This window comes from Anoplopoma fimbria, chromosome 12 (genome assembly GCF_027596085.1).
Source record: "Anoplopoma fimbria isolate UVic2021 breed Golden Eagle Sablefish chromosome 12, Afim_UVic_2022, whole genome shotgun sequence".
Classification (NCBI taxonomy): Eukaryota; Metazoa; Chordata; class Actinopteri; order Perciformes; family Anoplopomatidae; genus Anoplopoma; species Anoplopoma fimbria.
This window is the reverse complement of record NC_072460.1, coordinates 10,275,008-10,295,203: the sequence shown is the minus strand read 5'-3', so window position 1 is coordinate 10,295,203 and position 20,196 is coordinate 10,275,008. Positions and strand designations below refer to the sequence as shown.

At 40.0% G+C, this 20,196-nt stretch overlaps 1 protein-coding gene across 3 annotated transcripts in view; it reads left to right on the top strand.

Moving 5' to 3' along the window:
• The first annotated feature begins 5,290 nt into the window (after positions 1-5,290).
• The window catches only part of LOC129099915 (TOX high mobility group box family member 2-like), a 75,821-nt gene continuing 60,915 nt past the window's right edge, over positions 5,291-20,196 (top strand). For all 3 annotated transcript variants that reach the window (XM_054609358.1, XM_054609357.1, XM_054609356.1), the window contains exon 1: positions 5,291-5,892. In XM_054609358.1, the coding sequence (XP_054465333.1) occupies positions 5,788-5,892 (105 nt within the window). In that variant the 5' untranslated portion in view covers positions 5,291-5,787. The remainder of the gene's footprint in view (positions 5,893-20,196) is intronic.

Below are 20,196 nucleotides of genomic sequence, written 5' to 3'. Positions count from 1 at the left end.
ATGAAAACACTGAACTAAGCTCCTGCAGACTGCAATACATCCTTCCCCAAATGAGAGCTGAAATGTTATAGGCAATTAGAAGAGTCTCTAGAATTTCCTTGAAATGAAGTGCTAAATGAAACGTGGTCAGACTGACAAGTCTGCTCTCTTTTTCACTGAAGCTCTCTGTCTCCTTCAGCCCCTTATGCAGAGGGGGAAAGGTATACACGTCTCTTTAACCAAATCAAGAGTCAATGCATGTAAGCCCTGTGGTGATTTTCCTTAATTATGCTTCAGGGTGATTTGCAAGGTGGATGACACAATGAGGACATGATGTCAGTCAAGTAATACACAGGCATGTATCTTCACTGCAAGCTGAGATTCACAGGTGTACTGTACTTTATCTCACTTCTGTTAGGGAGTCAGCATATTTCATGGATGGAAAAAAATCAAGAAAAAACTATGGACATAATATTTTAGCGGTTAAGACGTCAGATGCTTCTGCAACAGTGTATGTGTGCTGACCTCTGAGGAAACTAGGTCATGACCTATTTGTCTGCAGAGCTGCATTGACGACATTAAAGGATCGTTACATCTATTCCAATAGGAATCTGGGAGGAAAAAGAGGCTGGCTTATGTTTTACGCTGTATTACCACAGTTTATAGTGACATTCACTGTAGATGGAAACTACGCGTTTTATTCTTGTGGAAATGAATTATCCCAGAATCATTATCTTAACTGCTGTTTGTTCTCTCAGGCCAGATTGTTGACACACTCAGGACACGCTGCTGGTTCCCATGCCCTGCTGAGACAAGCAGGGTCAGGGCAACCTGGCACAGGGGTCAAAGGTCAGCAAGCTGGGCCAGAAGAAAATCCTCAAATTTCCCCAAGGTGTTTCTGAGATTATTTAACCCCCACCCCCCTGCCCCAATAAAATAAAAAAATGATTGCAGCAGAAGAGACATGTTTTACTATTCATACTCTTAACTACATTCAAAGGGGAAAACAGTGGAATTATTCTCAATACATGAAAGTTGATTCTCAGTTAACAAACAATCTTTGATAATTATCTCATGGCACTTAGACAAATTTAGCTCCAAATGCCCTGCAGGTTTTCTGTAGAGCTCATTATTGCAAACAGCACAATAGGCAGGTTAGTAATAAACAGAACCCACAGGACTGTAGATGGCATTATATGACAAATATTCTCTGAAACCCTTTTTGTTTCCTGATGTTCAGGGTACTTTTTATACACCTTAACACTATGTAATGGGGATATCAATCTTAGAATGAGTAAATAGTCAAATCAAATGCAGTTCTGAGCCCTTATATTATCACATAAATTGTACCATACTATTTTATCATATCTATTCATACAATGTATGAACGGCAGACTAAACATTCTTAGTTTATATGTGTTTTTAGAATATAGAGCAACTTTATTGAGAGTGAGTTTTCACAATAAATTTTTTTTGCATTTACCCATAGCTGCCCTGAGGCATAGTTTGCAAGAACAGATCAAATGTCTAAATGTGAGATAGTAAAGCAAAGTACAACATGTCCTACACTTCTGTGGTTGTGTCGTGTACATCAGGAAACAAAAAGGGTTTCTGAGAATATTTGTCATCTGTTGTTATTTAAATCAACTGTTAATATATCCAACAACTGCATATGCTGTACATCTATTTACTTCTTTTGTATTTCAGATCACATCATAGAAATATGAATATCTGCGATCACAAATATAATTTACAAATGCAAAATGCTACTGATAAGAAAAACTTTTTTTTTCTTCAAACAAGGTGTTACCCAAACTCGAAATCTTCTGAAATATGTTCATTTGGCATATCTTCATCATGTGTGCGTCATCGGACAAAGTTGGAAAACACATTGAATGTCTGTAACACTTGCATTTTCACCAACATAACTTCCTGCGATACTTAAAAATAATGCCATTTCCTTCTTCTTTGTAGCACCATGCGAGTCAGTTGATGAAGACGTCTCATTTTTAGAAAAGGTATTGAAGCTGTATCCACACTCTCCGAATCTGGATTTCTTTTTGGAGTCTCCATTACTGGAAAATGTAGATAAACTAAAAGTGAAATTACTTTTTGTGTAGACAGCCAAAAGTCAATGAGCGAGGGTGGAGTGGTGAAAAGAAACACAAAACTACTGCTTGGACTTCTTCACTGTTTCTCCCTTTCATTGTTTTCTTTGTCATGCTCCCTGTTGTCTGCTTAGATGCTACCATTAATTTCTGGTCTGTATATTATTGATTCATTTTATTATAAGAGGACCTTTGTCATTCGTTAGGCAATCAGATTTATTTTTTTTAATTTACATTCCTGAGTAAAGATATGAAAAATAACTGAATTACTTAAACAATCAATGAAACTGTCTGAAAATAGTTAGACCAGCTCCATGTAGATTGATATTTACATGTTAGCTCGTGCAGATCAGAAGCTGTTAGTTTTTTTTGTTTTACTTTATTTAATATAGGACAGAGGATGTCGCATGTGCACAGATTGTAAAGCCCTCTGAGGCAAATTTGTAATTTGTGATTCTGGGCTATACAAAATAAACTGAATTGAATTGAATTGAATATCTCAGAAAAAAACATTGAAGGACAACTTTCCTTTTCAATGGTGCAGAGGTACAACTAAAATCAAATAGAAAGAAGAAGACATGGCTATACCAATTAGAGCAAAAATAAAGCAACGAGTTAAGATCAATAAGATAACTATTAAACCTTGAAATTGTCTCAGCCGTTTAAATGAGGTCAGCTTAAAGTAAGTGTTTCTAGTTTTCCTTAAGAGGCTTTTAAACTAGCTAGCCAATGCAGTCCACTTTGTCTTTGAGTGGTTTGCCAAATTGATCAGCAATTATGTATATGCAATTAATAAATAGTGTGTATGTGTATATTGTTTATATATTACGCTACATTGTGCAGTGATTACTCAGTGTTTTAAACTGCTTTAATGAGGCATAAATCAGGACTTATGATGTTTAAAAAGGTGTTCAAGCCACTGCTCATACCAGCAGGACTCTAATAATGTGAGACTGTGCTGAATTCTCCGAATGAGCGATTAAACTGCTCCTTGGAAAAAGACGGACAGAATTAAAAATAAAGTTAAACAGTGCTACAGATAGTGGTTTTACTTCCGCTTTTACCCTAAGATCATGGTTTTAGTTGGTTAAAAATCACAGTAATGTTCAAGTAAATACAGTCAGTTTAGAAACCTGAGATGATGTATAACATACACTGTATTTTTTTAAAGCCTGTACACAGCCAGTCTTAGCTGCTCATACCAGCTCTGCACAGTTTGCTCTGTAGGATGAAATGAACCTCATGTGGGTGTAAAACAATCAATGTGACTCTACAAAGTTCTTATTTGTAATAGTAGTCATAATTTAATGACATCCCAAAACTGGAGGCTTGCTTTACTGTTCTCTACTGTAACTTTGGGAAAGATATGTTCAGCATTCACTCTTTTATGTTTGATTTAGCTGTCCAAGGTCACAGAGGTATCACGTGCAGATTCTGTTTTGAGATGATTTTCGGTTGAAATTAGCACAACCCTCAGCAGTTCTTTTGTTCTCCCACGCTTTCCTCAAATCAGTCATCGTTTCTGCAGAACGAACCGAAAGCCAAATTATCTTATCTACCTTTCATCTTCCAAATTTTTTCATCTGCATCACATTTTATTTGAGATTAAAGTAGGGCTGTGTCTTTGTGCAGCACTAATTGCCATAGAGCTTCAGTAATTAAAGGACAATAAAGCCTTAGTAGTAATTAGTTTCTCTTGTTTGGTTGCTAGCCCATCAATTGTGCCTCAATAATACTGATCATTAGCATGCGCCTGGGCAGTGAGGGATGCTGGGAAAGGAGCCCTGCACACACAGCACTCCACATTCCATTCCCATGAAGCCATGGCACCGGGCCATGGGGTTAACCCTCCGTGTGCCGGGCCTGGGACTGCCAGGCTGTGCCTAACAGCGAAGTACCCCACTGTAAAATAAAGAGGTTACCATGTAACATAATAGACCTGCTGAAATAATGACCAGCTTTTTACATCTCTGAAAAGGGAACATAAGAGCTGCAGCAGTGGGCAGATGCTGCTGTCACATGTTGTGTAAAAACAATTGCACCCTTCTTGGTGTTTCATTCTCCTCTATTCACATCCAGGTTCACCTAATGAAAGCCTGTCTGCAGCACTGTTTAGGACTGATAAAGAGGATATATTATTACCATTTTAATGCTGATGCATCCCAAAAACAGATCAAATTAGGTATCTTTAAACAGATCGGCATCAGGAGGATAAAACATATTTCTGTGCAGGCAGGGTGGATTGTACTGTAAACTGTGGCATAGTAATAACGCCAGGCAGCAGAAAATGTGCCCTGTTCTGTACTTTGCCTTGACATGATTGAAAGACAATGGTCCCATGGATAGGCCATTTCAACATCAAATGTGCATGCACATCACAGGGCAAGGGTGTGCTATCCATCACATTCAGTGAGCTGTCAGAGGCAGCTCTCACAGCCCCAGCTTCTCACCACCTACATTTGCAACTGTATGGCAATACAAGATTAAACTCCTTTTGTACAGATCACATATTCCATCCTGGTAAACTATATTATGCACACATTTTAAGAGTTATCAGTGTTAGCTGCTTTGCATTGTTGTGTGAGGTTAATATCACAGCTTTAATTTGATATTTTCTTGTAATTTTGCTCTTCTTTTGATTAAAATAACACAACAACTCAAAATGCAAGCACAACTGGAGACAAAACAACTCTGATTAATGTACTTTTCAGAAATCATAACCTAGCACTGGTTAAACTCTACAAAAGACCAGACTAAGAATGAAATATTTGGCCTTTGTGTCTTTTTGCTTCAACCTATTTATAGGCATTCAAGTAAAATGAGAGGCTCATCAAAGTGAATTGTGCTTACACCCTTAGGCTATAGGCTGTGATAGGTTTTGTATAATAAGGTAATGTCCATATTCATATTGTTGTCCTGCAAATGAAAAATAAAAATACATAAAAACCTGGTTGAACTACTGAGAGACTCTGTGCAACCTCCTCCCATCCGCCTTGGCACAATAACCCAAATGGAAGCCTTTATGGAGCACTGATGGAAGCAGAGTGCGCTTTATAATGCACAGCCGTGCACACTACTACATTTCCAGCTAATCAGAAGCGCGCAGTTGCAGAAAGGAGAGCGGTTGCCAAGGCAGCCACCAATCTCCCCTCCCCCTTCTCCCTCCGTTCCTCTTTTCCCGTTTATTATCGGCAGAGGTCGCATGGCAGAGGGAAGTCCGACCACTTCTGTACTGGAACCAATGCAAGAATATGCACCTCCATAACAAAGCCTGTATGGAGTCCTGAGAGCAGTGGGGAGACAGAAGCTGCAGGTTTACGGGCTGCTGTTCAGCCGTAGAAAAACATATCTAAACAGAGAGGACCAAAGTTGGAGGTTTGCTTTTCAATTTGTTCTGGAACAACGGGATAGTTTTGCCAACACGTGTGTTTCCATGAAATTTGTGCTCTCCGTTTTGAGTGAGTGAGTGTTTCGCATCCCGGTGCGCGGCTGTGAGGAGGACTGCGCATCACCAGAGTTGGTGCCGAAGTTCGGCCGCGAACGGATGTGAGGGAAGAGTACCGAGAGAAACTCCCCCACTTCTTTTTTTTTTTTTTTTTATTTTTTTTGTCTCTCCTGCTTCGGCGTTGTGTTTGCTGAAACAATAGTGAGTCAAAGACGCTGAAAGTGATTTCATGCCTTCAGTCTCGCACAGCCTGAGATGGACGTGAGATTTTATCCTGCGCCCCCGGCTAATGTGGGTTCATGCTCCCTGCCGACTGATCCAAGTTGTCTGAGCTCGTTGGACTATTACCACTCGAACAAGGTAAATAACAAACTGTGTTTTCTCCTGCATTGAAATGATTCATATCTCACCTGTCTCTTGCACATGAGCCAATACAGCTTGCAACATTTACGCAATGCAAAAGCATGCTTTGGACGCTTTGTTTTTTTTGTTTGTTTTTTATCCACGGGCGCTCACTTGCCCTAAACACACAGCTACCCCCAAAAAACATGTCAAGTGTCAGCAGATAAAGTGGCCTGAGCTCCTAGGATGGACTGGTTTTAATTAAATCTGGAACGGGACGCAGAATTTGTATTCACTGTTACTTTAGACTGAAACCTGCAATCATTCTATTTTGCTGTTGAAAGGAAATGTGTGGTCCAACTTTTTTTTTCTTTCTCTAACCAACATGGTTATTATGTTATTTCCCCCGGTGAGATTGCGCAGTTGTGTTTCGCACAAAGCTGGCATTAAGTGTCCCACCCGATGTGGAATACCAGAGGCTGTATAGAATCCATACTGCCCCACTCTGCTCTCTGCTCCAACATTATCTTCACTCTCAATGATTTCTTATAGCTTACATGCTTTTCCGCTGGGAGTTCAACGATTAAATGGATGTGTGCCAGTAATGTACTGTTAATTACTTTGTAAAGAGAAACCACTGAGTCTGGCTGGTACTATCACTCTTTTCTCTCTCTCTCAGTTTGGACACCCCGCAGTTTTTGGCGTGTGACCTGCACTGACTATTTTGCAAGTGCGCAGCTGGCATTTAAAAAAGCATTATGAATATTTTGTAGTTTGACATTTCCCTTAAAAAAAAAAAAAAAAAAAAAAAAAATCATCATACCTTTGCAAAAAACAGAACAGTGTTTAGTAATCCTGTTATAAATAACCGAAGGATGGGGCAACACTATAAATCTATAAATCTATTGCAATAAGAGAGAAAAAACCCCACCACAAAGTAAGATAAGCTCACGGCAAAAGTAGTACTGAGTTCCACAAACACAATATATACTAAGAGGCAGCACTAGGAAAACTATTTTAAACTGTTAAATTAAGAAACTTACAGCTTCCACGAGTGTTCGCTACATCTCAGCCATCTGCAAACACTGAATTGGACTTTGGTGCCGTCACTTACCGTGGTTGGAATTTTACAATTCAAAAGGCTCTGGATGTTGACCTGCTGCTGTAGATAGAGATGGTTTGGAGTTCTTTGGCTCGCTTTCTCTGATAGAGAAAGCCTTCAGGTATGAATATGAGGGGGAAAGAAGCACAGTTGGGGATGTTTGTCTTTTTCTGTGTGGGCAATGGAAAGTGTCTGTAACTGAACGGAACATTCCAGTTATCAACTGAAAAGATCATCTCCCAATTTAGATCTTAAAAGAATGGTGCAAAAATAATCTCTGCTCAGGTTTGGTAGAAGAAAGCTTGTTCAAGTGCGAAAGACAGAAACAAAAGCAATCAGGACTCAGTTTTTTATTGAATGACTCACATTCGATCACAGATGAAATAAAGTCTATATAAAACATTTACTGATAAGGAAGGTTTATACCTGTGACACACACATGGGCTCATATAACTGTCTCCTCTGCACAGGCTATCTTTTTTTTTTTTTTTTTTTTTTTTTTTTTTTTTTTTTTTTTTTAGGTCAAACGAATTAGGATCATCCTCCATGCGGATAATCTGAAGAATATGCTGATATACACACACTGCACGAATCCTAGAAACAAAGCCTGTAGAAATAAAATGGTATAAAGTGCTTTCAAAGGGGGGGGAAGTGACAACAACTACTCTCACCGATACAAAAGTGTGGCGCCCCTCAAAATGACAAGTGTTCATTTGAATTATTGAAATCCCTCCACTCCCTTTGCTTGAGGGAGAGGGGACTCTTTCCACAAGGGGAGGTATAATTTGCTATCATCACATGTGTAACACTAACTACCTTCACTAGCAATGCAAATGAGGCCCGGGAGCAGCAGGGATCACTTGGTGTCCTGTTAACACCGTGCACAGGGTCAAGTTCCTCTCCTCAAACGCTTGTCAAAGTGACTGTGGCACCAAAGAGACATCTGATTTGTTATGTAGGTTCTGTATCTACGGATCAAATCTGCCTGCTGCTAATCATCTCTGACAGCGCTGGTTGGTCACATTCTGCCCAGGTCTCTTTCTGAAGTAGCATGGAGGCAAAAGGCTTATCAGAGCATTAAGGTCACATGTTTGTATGGGCTTTCTTTGCATATGCAAGTGTATATTTAGTTTTGGAGCTTAATTTGTCGGGGAGTTTGTTGCCTTCTAGTTTATCTTGATACATTTATTTTGAGATAATATTATTTGAAAAGAGTAAAAATAAGAAGAACCTTTTGGCGAGATGGTTGCAATTTGGCAACTGTGTTGAGATTCAGCACTATTATTCCTTTCCGGCTGATTCAGTATCCCTGTTTAAAAAAAAAGAAAAGAAAAAAAGGAGTAATTCAGAGCCTGTGAAAGCCTCTCTCCTTTTATCGCTGTGATATTAACAGTGTTAATCTCACTACACACACGCTTAATTGGATAAAATGAGCATGTGCTGGTGTTTTAGTTTTACAATCTGTTTATTTGAGCTGCTTTGTGTCTACTCTGCACCAACACAACCCTAGTTTGAGCAATTATCAAGTTTATGAGAGTACAAAGAACATGTGTGCTGCTCATGCTTCAGCCTTTGTCACACTGCTCATTTTAGTTTTTGTGCATGCATGCTTCTGTATGTACTTGTTTTGTCACCTAATTTAATGTGCTGATAATTACTGTGAACACTAATCACTGTGAATCATTTCCGTTACTTTGGCAGTGTTGTCTGTGATCAACATAAACATTTTGCATGAGGAAATGTGAACCCTTTCCTAGCCAAAATGTGTCATTGACTGGTGACATGAATCATTCTGCTGACCAAACTAGTTTGTGTTAAGACTTTAATCACTGGGAAGTCCAGCACTGTAAAATAGAAAAAGGTGAAGAACGCAAACAAAGAGATGCGCAGAGACGGTACTTCAAGGATAAGATGATTCATAAAGATCCAAAAATAACCCTGAAGATTTCTACTTCAATACTTTCAATACTCATTTTATGTCACTGTGAGTAACGTGTCTTTTATTACTGTGTTGCTCTCCCACAGCTGAGGAGAAATGACAGAGAATAATACCATTAGAACAGCTCCGTGCTCTGATGGTAATATTCAACTGTGCCATGTTTTAATGCATGGTACACATATATACACTCATAAATACTGTGCAAATTCTACGTAAATTCATACTTTCTCTATTGTGGAAAGCATCCAAAGTATAAAGATGCATTTTGTCCTACACAACATGTACAACTGTAATTGTTGTTTGTCTGGCACTTTTAGTTTGCTCTGGGAAATGGGAACACAGTGTCTGTTCCTTTATTTGAATACCTTATTCAAACAGTGCTGACTGCTGCTGAGGTGAGGTGCTGCATACAGTATAGCAATAGCATAGAGTGCAGAGAGAGTAGGCCCTGTGTTTATACACCCAGGCCCCACCCAGCTCATATATCCTCCCAACAACTGATATCTGCTTAGATAGGACATGACTGAAGAGCTGGCTTTGTAAGTCGGTGGTCTCCTCTGCCTCAGATAAGATGGGGTATGATGTACTTAATTTGAACGCCTTATCTCAGTTTTATTTTTTATTACAGGACTGCCTTGTGTACTGTATGCTGCGTCGGTTTCCATCAACTGATCATCGTCAAGTGAAATAAGCTCTTGAATAAACACAGACATATTTATTGTTAGTGTTTGCTAAATGTAAGGGGTATTTTTAATCCCTCGAGTACTTACACATGGCTGACAAATTAACCAGTCGCCGTAATGCTGACTATACCTAATGTTCATGTCGAGTAGCGCTGTCGCTATTAGCTAATGACAAACTCTGTGGTTTGTGACAGAGAGACAGAAAGAGAGAATCAAAGGATGAGTGAGAGTCAAATGGGTTGAAGTAATCAGTGGCCCAGTGTGGGGACAGTGTATGTGTGTGTGTGTGTGTGTGTGTGTGTGTGTGTGTGTGTGTGTGTGTGTGTGTGTGTGTGTGTGTGTGTGTGTGTGTGTGTGTGTGTGTGTGTGTGTGTGTGCGTGTGCATGTGTGTGTGTCTGTGCAGGCTAACTCGGGGCCATTCAAGCGTTTTGCTGACTACAGAATCACAATCACAATTGCTTTCATAGCCCAGTGCAGAGGAAGGCCATGCATACCACAGTAAGGGCCTGTGACACACAGCAAGCAGGGGCAGAGCAAAAACAGCCACTAAATCATATTCTCCCTGCCCCGACACACGGAGGAGATTTTTAATAGGGAGTCCGACCATTTGAAATCATTTCAATAAAACTGGAATTGGCTCTGACATTGGCTGAGTCACATAGCCTGCATATGGCACAGAGATATATATTTATTTAACCTAGGTGACTCTGTGTAAAAAGTAATTTCCCCAACCAACCAAAAGGTTCTCTATTTTTGTGACTTTTTTAAAGGATTTTTTTGTTCTAATAGATGAAGACAGAATTAATATTGATGAAAGGCAATAAGACACGAGATGCTGTAATACCACACACAGGATCATAAATGGCTTTTTCACCATTTAAATTCTCTGTGTCTTGTTGTTTGGCCTTTAAATGCATTGTTTGTGTTTGATGTAGGATATGAGAGTGTCGGTATGAATGTATGTGTGTGGTAGTGGCGGTGGTGGGGGGCTACCCACGTGCTAATTATTGGCCCTGGCACTGCTAAGCTACTTCCTCATTGGTGGGTACCAGTGCGTCCCCCTCAGCGTCTGTTACCATAATTAAGACCAGCAGCCCCAGTGTAGTGTGCTTACATTAGTCAGCCAGGGCCTTCCCATGGGGCAATGCGATGGCATTCTCATTCTTACTGCAGAAGAAGAAAGAAAAAGAAACAACATCAGCACCTGCTCCAGAGTAGGCCCCTGGGTGTTTAGTTAAATGTTGATTATGTTTATTAATGGCTGTAAACACTCAGAAGGAAAGACGCGTGACAGCATGGTGAAGTTGATGTGCAAATAATGCAGAATATCTATCTGTCAGTCTGTCTGTCTCTTTATTGGTTTAAACTCAATTGCACTGACAAGGTTATTGGATCTTTGAGCTGTCCAATCATGGGTATTTAACATGAGACCTCAAAGTAACTCCCAATTTTTCTTTCTGTAAGCAGTGGAAAACAAAGGAAACCACTTCCAGAGCATGATAGGGAAAGCTACAATATACAATACACCACAGCTATATAGTGCATCTAAGCTCGTACAGAGCCCAGCCCAGTTTCAGTGCTGGAGGTGCAAATGTAGACAAATAGTAAGGAGTGTATATTATAAGTTCTATGTATATATACATTGTATGTATAAGAGTGGAGATGATAAGTTGATTCAGGTTCAGACAAAATGTTTCTCTGTTTTATATAATGGGAATCTTTGAGCTTTGACTGTTAGTCAAAAACTTTTTTTTCCTATTTCATCACATTTTATTGACTAAAAATAATGATCAGATTATGCTCTAATTAAAATAATAAATTACCCAGCCCTAGTATATAAATACAGCATGCCTACATAGCCCTACTTTACTTGATGTATGTATGAATGTACATATGTACTGTGTGTATGTATGCACTGTGCTGTATATGTACTGTATGTAAGTATACATGCATGGAAGGGGCTGGAAGCTGGACAAACATTCCCAGTTGTCCCAGTTTCCTGAGGTATGTCCTGTGCAAACACCATGGCCCATGGTATAAGCTCCTTGCCAGGGATTTAAGGCTCTTTCCCTCCCTTGTTTTCACTGAATATCCTTTACAAATATTATCGGCCTTGGGTCAGTGCCATGTTTGCACTGCGGCCTGATGGGACAGAGCCCAAATGAAAGTTCAATTAATGGTCCAAGCCCAGACTAACACATGGACAGTACATATAGAATGATCAGAAAGCTCCCAGCGTGCAAAGCATGAATATAGAGTATTTCTCTGAGTCTGCCTACGGATCAATCTAATTCTTTCGGAAGATAGATTATCAATCAGAATACTTTTTTTAGGGTTTCCATTCATTAGCAGATCTTTGACTTTTCACTTGAGCACTGGTGTCTGTCATTAATTCACTTACATGTGTTAATTTGGACAGTGAGAGGTTTCCACTTGAGGAAGACAGGGTTGATAAATCCATTTGAACCTGCATATGCTCTCTTTCCATTTCCCCAGCTGTGACTGTCTCCACTTGTCCCTTGTCTGTCAGGAGCATGTGTTTATTATGTGTGACATATTTAGCAGGCAGATATAATTGCTTGTGCAATGCTGTAATCGTCTGCGTCCAATTCAGTCAGCAGAGACTGCGGTAGCCCACAGAGCCAGCAAGGTAATCAAACTGTGGCTCATTATTCCTCTTTGAGAGCTAATGATGAGCTCCATGATCGTTTACAATGGGCCGAGAGAGAAGTGTGACAGAAAGTACAGTGGTAATACCATGGCTTTAGGTCTTGCAATGCTATTATCTATGGTTTAAGAATCGCCCAGAGAAAAAAAGAGTAGTGTATGCTGCGGAGTTATAGAAAAAGAGAAAAAATTGAGATAAATGTTGCTAAAGAAAAGGTATAGAGGTTAGAGGAGACTTTTGATTTAAGAAAAGGGAGGGAAATCAAGAGAACTAGGCCTTCTATTCGTGTTGTCGACCTATTTAGTCTCAAACTGGCCACGAGCCATGACAATGAGTGATGTCGATAAGAAAAACAAACATAGGGAAGAAAAGTAGGATTTTGGAAATTATGACATACGGTCAATGGTGTTATGCTGTCGGGGACTATGTCTCTCTCAACTAGGCTTCAACAACCTCATAGCAGCTCTGTAGGGTTGTTAACACACAGGAAAGGAAAACTTGAGCGGATCTTTATATAGAATTGTTAATAACACAGTAGACAGTAGTGAAAAACCATAGCCTAAAGCAGCACTTACTGGCACAACCCACTTGAACCAAGCAAGTATATGCGTATGTGCGTGTATGTGTTTATGTGTGCGTGTGTGTGTGCGTGTGCGTGTGCTTGATATGTGTTGCTGGCACCTTAACAGTGGTGGAAGAAGAATGCAGATCTTATGTTAGCAAAAGTAACAGTTTCACACTTTAGAGCTACAGGTGCAAGTCATCAAATAGCTGTGTGTGTGAGAGAGTTCAGAATCAGATCAGAGTGTAGTGTAGGTGAAAGCAAAAGAGGGCTTGCTCTCGACTTTTTTTTTAGCAGAGGGGTGACTTCTTACACAAAAGTTACAAAAAAAGTTCTTATATGTATGGTTTTATTTACCAAGGTGTTCATGAAATCCATCTCTAAGATTTCTGCTGCCAGAAAAATTCAGTTGAGATGTATGGAATTTTGCTTTAAAAATATGGCAATTAAAGAATTATTACACTGCAACATGTCTTTTCAGAAAATGTCCCTGTTACTCTCTGTATAATCCATAGAACGCAGAAATGTAAAAAAGCCCAAGGGGCTAACCAGAAGCCCAAATCACAATGATACTCAGTTTACTATCAGAGAAAAGCAGCAAATCTGTAACTGTTGCAGTTAATCTGCAGCAATGGGTACAGATAGGCCAGTTACTTAGTAAAGGCATTGGGAATGTCATAACTAGGAACAAATGTTTGCAGCAGCCGGGCAAGGAAAGAGAATGAAAACTGAGAGATGGTCATGTTTTATTAAGCCTGATAATGCAGCCTAATCTGTGGCTCGGGTTACACAGTGCTTTGTGGGTAATTAGAGATCATGTCGTATGCCTGGCCTGCTGAAAATTTGCACTCCGCCCTAATCCCCTCCTATCCGCCTCTCACCCGCCACCTCCCTTCTTCTCTCTCTTCATTCTCTCCCTCACTCACCCAAAAAATACAGCATGCTTCCAAATGAGCTGGCTTCCTGTCAGGGGAACGAACAAGTAAACAAACATGGCAGCCATACTTCAGGTAGCTAGTCATCAGAAAGTTCATACCTCGCTGTAAGATACTTGGAAATGTGCTTATGTGCTCAGAATTCAATAAGAGGAAGTTGACAGTGGAGCACTTTGTGGTTTGCATTGTGGAACTTGTTAGATGAATGACTAATGCCCCCTGGCAAGTGCCCCAGGTTTACTATTACCAAAACAATGGCACTTGATACAGAGCACCGTAGCCTTGGTTTTCACACAGACAGGAGCTCAGGCTGCTTTTCTTGTAAACCCTAAATGCTCACTGCCCATTCATGCAACATCCCGTTAACACAGAGACACACACAAAGTAAATCCTCAACTGACACGGTGACTTGTTAAAAAAATAGAAACAACAATTGCTTCTTTCATAGCTCACTGTCCCCAATTTGTTCATTATTGATAACTGAGAAATGTTTCCCCTTATAAGGATCTAGTTTCAGCTATCACCAGGTGTAAAACAGTCCATGTGTTTACATACACACAGTTATATAATTACTCAGATTATGACAGAAACTCCATTAAAGAATCTAAATATCAGGTGGAAAATAATGATGCAATCCGGTACAGTTTTAGAGCAAACGCATCAGCTGCCTCCCAACATAAACTCAAGAAACTGTACGGGTTCGAAGACTGAATGAAAAGCAGGTTTAGATTCTAACTCATTTAGTTGAATGCAGTGTTTCCCCTACTATTTTTGTCATGCCCGGTGGTTTAAGCTAAAAAAATCCCCATTACAAAAAAAGAAGACATGAAAGAAATCATCAAACCAACCATATAAGCTGTATGCATTTATCTCCTCTGCATCTTTAGTGCCACTCATAAATGCTCATCCTACAGTCTGCGCTTTATGAGTCATTGAAGAAAGTGTATTATGGAACTATTTGATTCTTATGCTATGAGTACACATGATAACAGTATTATCATAGACACAAGCCACAAATAATAAACAGTATTCGTGTAGGTCTTTAGTTATTAATATTCAGACAGAGGAGATAAAGGCATAGGGACATATAACAAGCTTTCAAACAGCTCATATACCATCAGGCATTACATTTGCATAAAGAATGTAGCAAAATGCAAAACTAAGCTATATTCAAAGCGTTCAAGTAGAATTATGATTATCAGCAGAACTAGAAGCTTTTAAGAGTTGAGGCAGCTAATGGCTACCAGTGGCTCTTTAGCTCAGTGGTTTTTTTTTTGGGGGGGGTATGGTCAGGTTAGGAACTAGAGACAAAAAACTAAACAAGAGAACGACAGTGAAGTTGTTAAGCTGCTAGTGTCAGTATGAATTCAGGGTCCTGTTGACATATACTGTATTGTTTCCTGTTTAATTGGCGAGGTCAACCGATTTTTAAAAACCTGTGTTACAGACCCAGACAATACATGTTGAAGGTGCTTCAATTTTTTGCATCTGGATACCCTCCTCTATTCCCGCTGATATTGCAATAATCATTATAAAATTGCACATTACTGTCATTTTGTGGCGATATGTTTATTTTTGTTCTGTTAGTCATTTTCTCAGATTGATGAAACTGTGCAAACTGTAACCACACACACTAGACATCATTGTGGGCCAAAAAGGTGCTATGATTGGATGCAAGTGATATCACAAAAATCCCAAGTTGCCCAATTAGCGCTGCACACGTTTTAAACAAAATTTGAACCCTGCACACACACACACAGGATCATATACACTCACTTTTACACCTCTAAATCCCCCACCAACAAAACACACACACACACACACACAGGCAAACTTCCCATCTAGCTTTCAAGGCATTTAATTTCCTCTCCTCCTATGACAACATTACAATATAATGTGACATGGTGTCACGTGACAAGAGCAAGTACATTGAGCAATCAAATTGCTCTCTCTCTCTAGCTTGAAGGGCAGAACGGTCAGTCGTTACATAAACTAGAGTTTGTTCAATTACATTAAAATGTGCTTTGTGTCCTTGTCATGAGCAGAGTGATAAAGCAGATAAAAAAACAAGTTAGTCATCTGTGTTCCTTAAGGATTTTGATAAATATCTTGCTTTCTGTGCCCCCTCTGTCCATGGAACTTCCTTCATGTTTGTCGCAGAATTGGGGACACTATCAAAGAGCGTATACCATCCTGACCACTGGAGATGCTATAGAGTTGTTATATGTGCACTGTAGTAAGTGACAACAGAAGTCTAAAAGAGTAAATTACCAAACATTTTCCCAAAACAAGGAAACAAGTGCTCTCTCCATAGAAATCTGAACTTATCATGTGAACATTAGCCTAATTTTGTATTATTTATTGCAATTTTTTATATATTCAAGGTGCAAAATATTTTTGGGGCACTTTTACATTTAAATAAACAGGGTACGGCTTTCACTTCATGTTGTGCCACATACCTGAATCCATGTACAAATCTTTGCATCAAAAAGAGACTGGTTCTTATTCACAGTGCATCTCCTAGAAGCATAATAACATTTTACCAAAACTTTGAAGGCAAAATGATATCAACCGAGCACTGCTTTCCCTTCCATGTTGTGCTAGGCTACACTTATGCTAATTAACAAGTGTTGACATCAAAATTTGACTTAAAATTGATTCTTCTTCACCTGGTTTTAATGCATCTGGCAAAACTAGTTATATACAGTATATTACTGTTCTACTCTGAACTGCAGCCACAACAGGAAAGTTTTTCCACAGGCTGGTGCTGCAGGATGCGCATAGAGCAGCATCACGAGAGTTCCCCAAAAGTAGAGCCAAAACATCTTGATTGCCCCCTGGTGGCTGGCTGACATCCATTGTTAAGGATTCGAGGCTAATTTATTGTCATTATGCAACACAAGGTTGAATACCGAAATGCAGTTCTAGCCCCTTTACTACCCAAGAAAACATTACAACACAAATCAAAAACATTCATGCATTCCTTTTTTGGATTGGCATCGGGAGGAATGTAAACATCATATCGACTTTGACTATGTTTGAGCACCAAGCATCATTGATGCAAACACAGAGTCCGCCTCCGCTCGTCCCATTGGACTCCTGCGCTCTGTCCTGGGGTTCGCCCGCCAAGTGCAGCCTGATCCGAGATGCAAGGACGGAGCCAGGTCTGTAAAGATGTCGGCACACCAATCACCGACCTCCCATTGCTGGGTTAGCCTGAAGTCTTATTTCATCCATCAAATTTTTCTGCAACCAGACATCAGATCGCTAGGAGTAGGCTGAGTAGCCTAGTGGAATATTAGGTCCTAGCTAGGTTAGCTTAGCTTCCATCTCGGCTCTTGGGTGGTCAGTGGCGTTTTAGTCCGGGTGGTCTGGGTTGGTGGTTGGCAGAAGCCCTGGGTGGTGAGGGTCTCAAGGTCTTCTGTACTTTATCCACTCCAAATGCTTCCCTCTCCGATACTGATGACTGTATCTCTGTCATATGCCATACGCGCTCCAGTAACAAACACAAAAGACAACAAATTAAAACAAAAAATGTAGCAAAGTTCATGGGAGCTACCTGCCATTAAATCTACATGCGCTACCGTTGTTGTGGCTGACCCTCACTACAGTTATTCACTGTTTTGCAGCACAGTACAATCTCACTGTTTTCAGATGAGCCTGTAATTAAGTCATCTCGGTGCCTTGAGAGTGCGACTATAGCGCACTGAGCTGAGACCAATCTGCCACTAATTGTCCCGAGTTTTAATTTCTAATGGAATAAGGGCCAGGGGGAATGCAGCCTAATGAGATGCAGTTACTGTGTGTGTGTGTGTGTGTGTGTGTGTGTGTGTGTGTGTGTGTGTGTGTGTGTGTGTGTGTGTGTGTGTGTGTGTGTGTGTGTGTGTGTGTGTGTGTGTTCTTTTATCTGTTTACTGTAACCGCTATTGGCCCTGGTGAATAGAGAAACAAGAGTGAGTAAAACAAGATGTTCCATTTTGATTGTGTTACCTCGTTTCTGTTTATTCTACAAAGCACTCAGGATGTCTCTGTCTTTCCAAACTGTAAATTTACACATAATAAATGGTAAATGTACCTTAAAATAAGTAACATAATTGATTGTATATTGACAGTAGAAGTAGAATAGGCCTTTTAGCGATACCTATGCACTTTTATACAAACTGGGGAGCGCCTTCGCTTAATAACTTTGTGACATTGGAAACCCTTCCAAAAGTGAGAAGTGCTTTTGCCCTTGGCACTGAAGTTATTGCTCAGACAGCATGGTTGTAGACTAGAAGTGGAAAGGTTGTTTACATAGCCTTGGGAGTGTTTGTGTCATGATTTAGATTCCAGGCATTTCAACATCCAAATAAATCAGTTTAGACTTCTGAGGACAAGTAAACCTCCATAAGAAGAGATGAGCCAGCTGTGTTTAAAATCTGTTAGGTAGTTTTATCTCTAAAGTGCGAGCAATTTTGTTTCCAGTTATTATATGCAAAGGTAGTGGGGTCAAAGTTCACACATCATATGTGCTTCAGTGTATTTGCAATAGGGATGTTTACCTTTTATTTATGGTAAAAAATTGCATTCTGAGTTTTATTGCACTCCATTAGGACTTTGGTTTTAATGACACAATAAGCTTGTCCAATACCATGTTAACAAAACAACAACTTAGGGAGCAAAATTATAAAAAAAAAAAAACTACATGAGCATCCCTGAAGCCACATGACTACATGAATCTTTCAAACACTATGGTGACTTCACTGTAATTTTTCTACCTTATCGCTTTTGAGTGGAGTTTGTTTTTGCAACTGACTCAAGGCCCTTCCTCTTATTGTTTCAGTATGTCAGAGCATTGTTTGAATGAGGTCACCCATTACCGATCTGGCCTGGGGCCAGCTTGACTTCAGCTGATTTAATTGAATCTACGACATGAGTCAAATTCGAACAAGCAGAGACTGCTTTGCCATGACAGCCTCATTACTCCACATTAAGAACTCATTTTACAATGCATTGTGACTTTGGGCTTGACAAATAGTGAAAAGGGATGAAATCAAATAAGTCAGTACATTTTGGAAGGCTACTCATGAAATGCTCTGGCTGAAAACACTCCAAGTGCTGTACATATATTAAAGGAGAGCCAAAAAATAGTCCTTTATGCTATTTTGTATAAGTTAATGTGAATGCCTTCTGGGTTTGAGTGTTCCCATGTTTGCTGTCTGCAGTAATGGAATGACATTCAATGCCATTTTCCCTTTTAAATGGGATTTTTGTCAAAGCGTTATGAATCCAACCTGCCTTGTCGCTCAAGCCCCAGACAGTACTGAGAGAGGAGAAAATATGCCAATGAAACCTTTCACTGCAGACTTTACTGTTAGCTGTGAGCAGACCAAATAATGATGCCTTTATCACATCCACGGCACAACAAACAAAGAGGGCTTTCTTGTGCCATACCACAAGAAGTGATATCCGGCATTATAATGTCTTACATTATGTATATAACACATACGCAACATTCATAGCATCTCAGCTGTGTGCAAGCTGAATTTCAGCATTTCATCAGCTCCAACCTCGACTAAATTTCTCAATTAAGCATGCATTCTTTGGGAGCTACTGGCAACTCGGCCAGAGCTTTCGGGAAAAAAGAAAAAGCATACAGCAGGCTCAACGTGCCAGGGCCTAACTCCACAATAGGGAAGGAAATGTTGAGACTGCGAGGGCTGTGGAGTGGAGATATGGCAGTGTTTGCTTAGGGCTAGGTATCGGGCACAAAAACAAACATGGCCGCCCTTAATGAGCCTGTTTGCCTGCCAAAGGTAAAGACAGCTGTTGTCTCTCGCCACAATGGAGCAGGCTGCAGTGCCACGGAGCATAGAGGAGCACTCTGCGTCTCCATAGTAACGCTCACCTTGTGTGTACTCAAGGGGGAACTTATTAAGTCCTCTTTACAGATAATTACTAAGTAAAATGTAAATTGTGAGGCCATACAGCACTTTCATAAGGTCCAACCATGGAAAAAAAGGTTTATTAAGAAAGTCTTGTCTTTAGAGCACTAAACAAGATGTTATCTGACTTTTTGAGGGGCCATACTTACTTTTTGCATCCATCTCTTGGCAATGGAGATACATTCGTTTAAAATCTTATCTGGTAAATAAAAAACTGGCTTCTCAAAAGGACCCTAATAAACAGGAATATAGGCAAAGTGGGGTTTAGTGAAACCTGAAAAGGCACTTTTTTTCTGTATGAGAAAATTAATACATCTGAGCTGTGCCTGTCCAACTGAATCAGCACTGACAGCTTGCTGCACTCCAAGGCTAATTTTAGAGTGAAACATATGAGTGAGATGACTGCACAAGCATTTTGTTGAGAGGAGAGCGGCCAGTAAGAAACGGCAAACATTAAAGGTCCAACCGTCAATTGCATTGGGGTGGCTTCTGTTGAAACAAAGCCCTC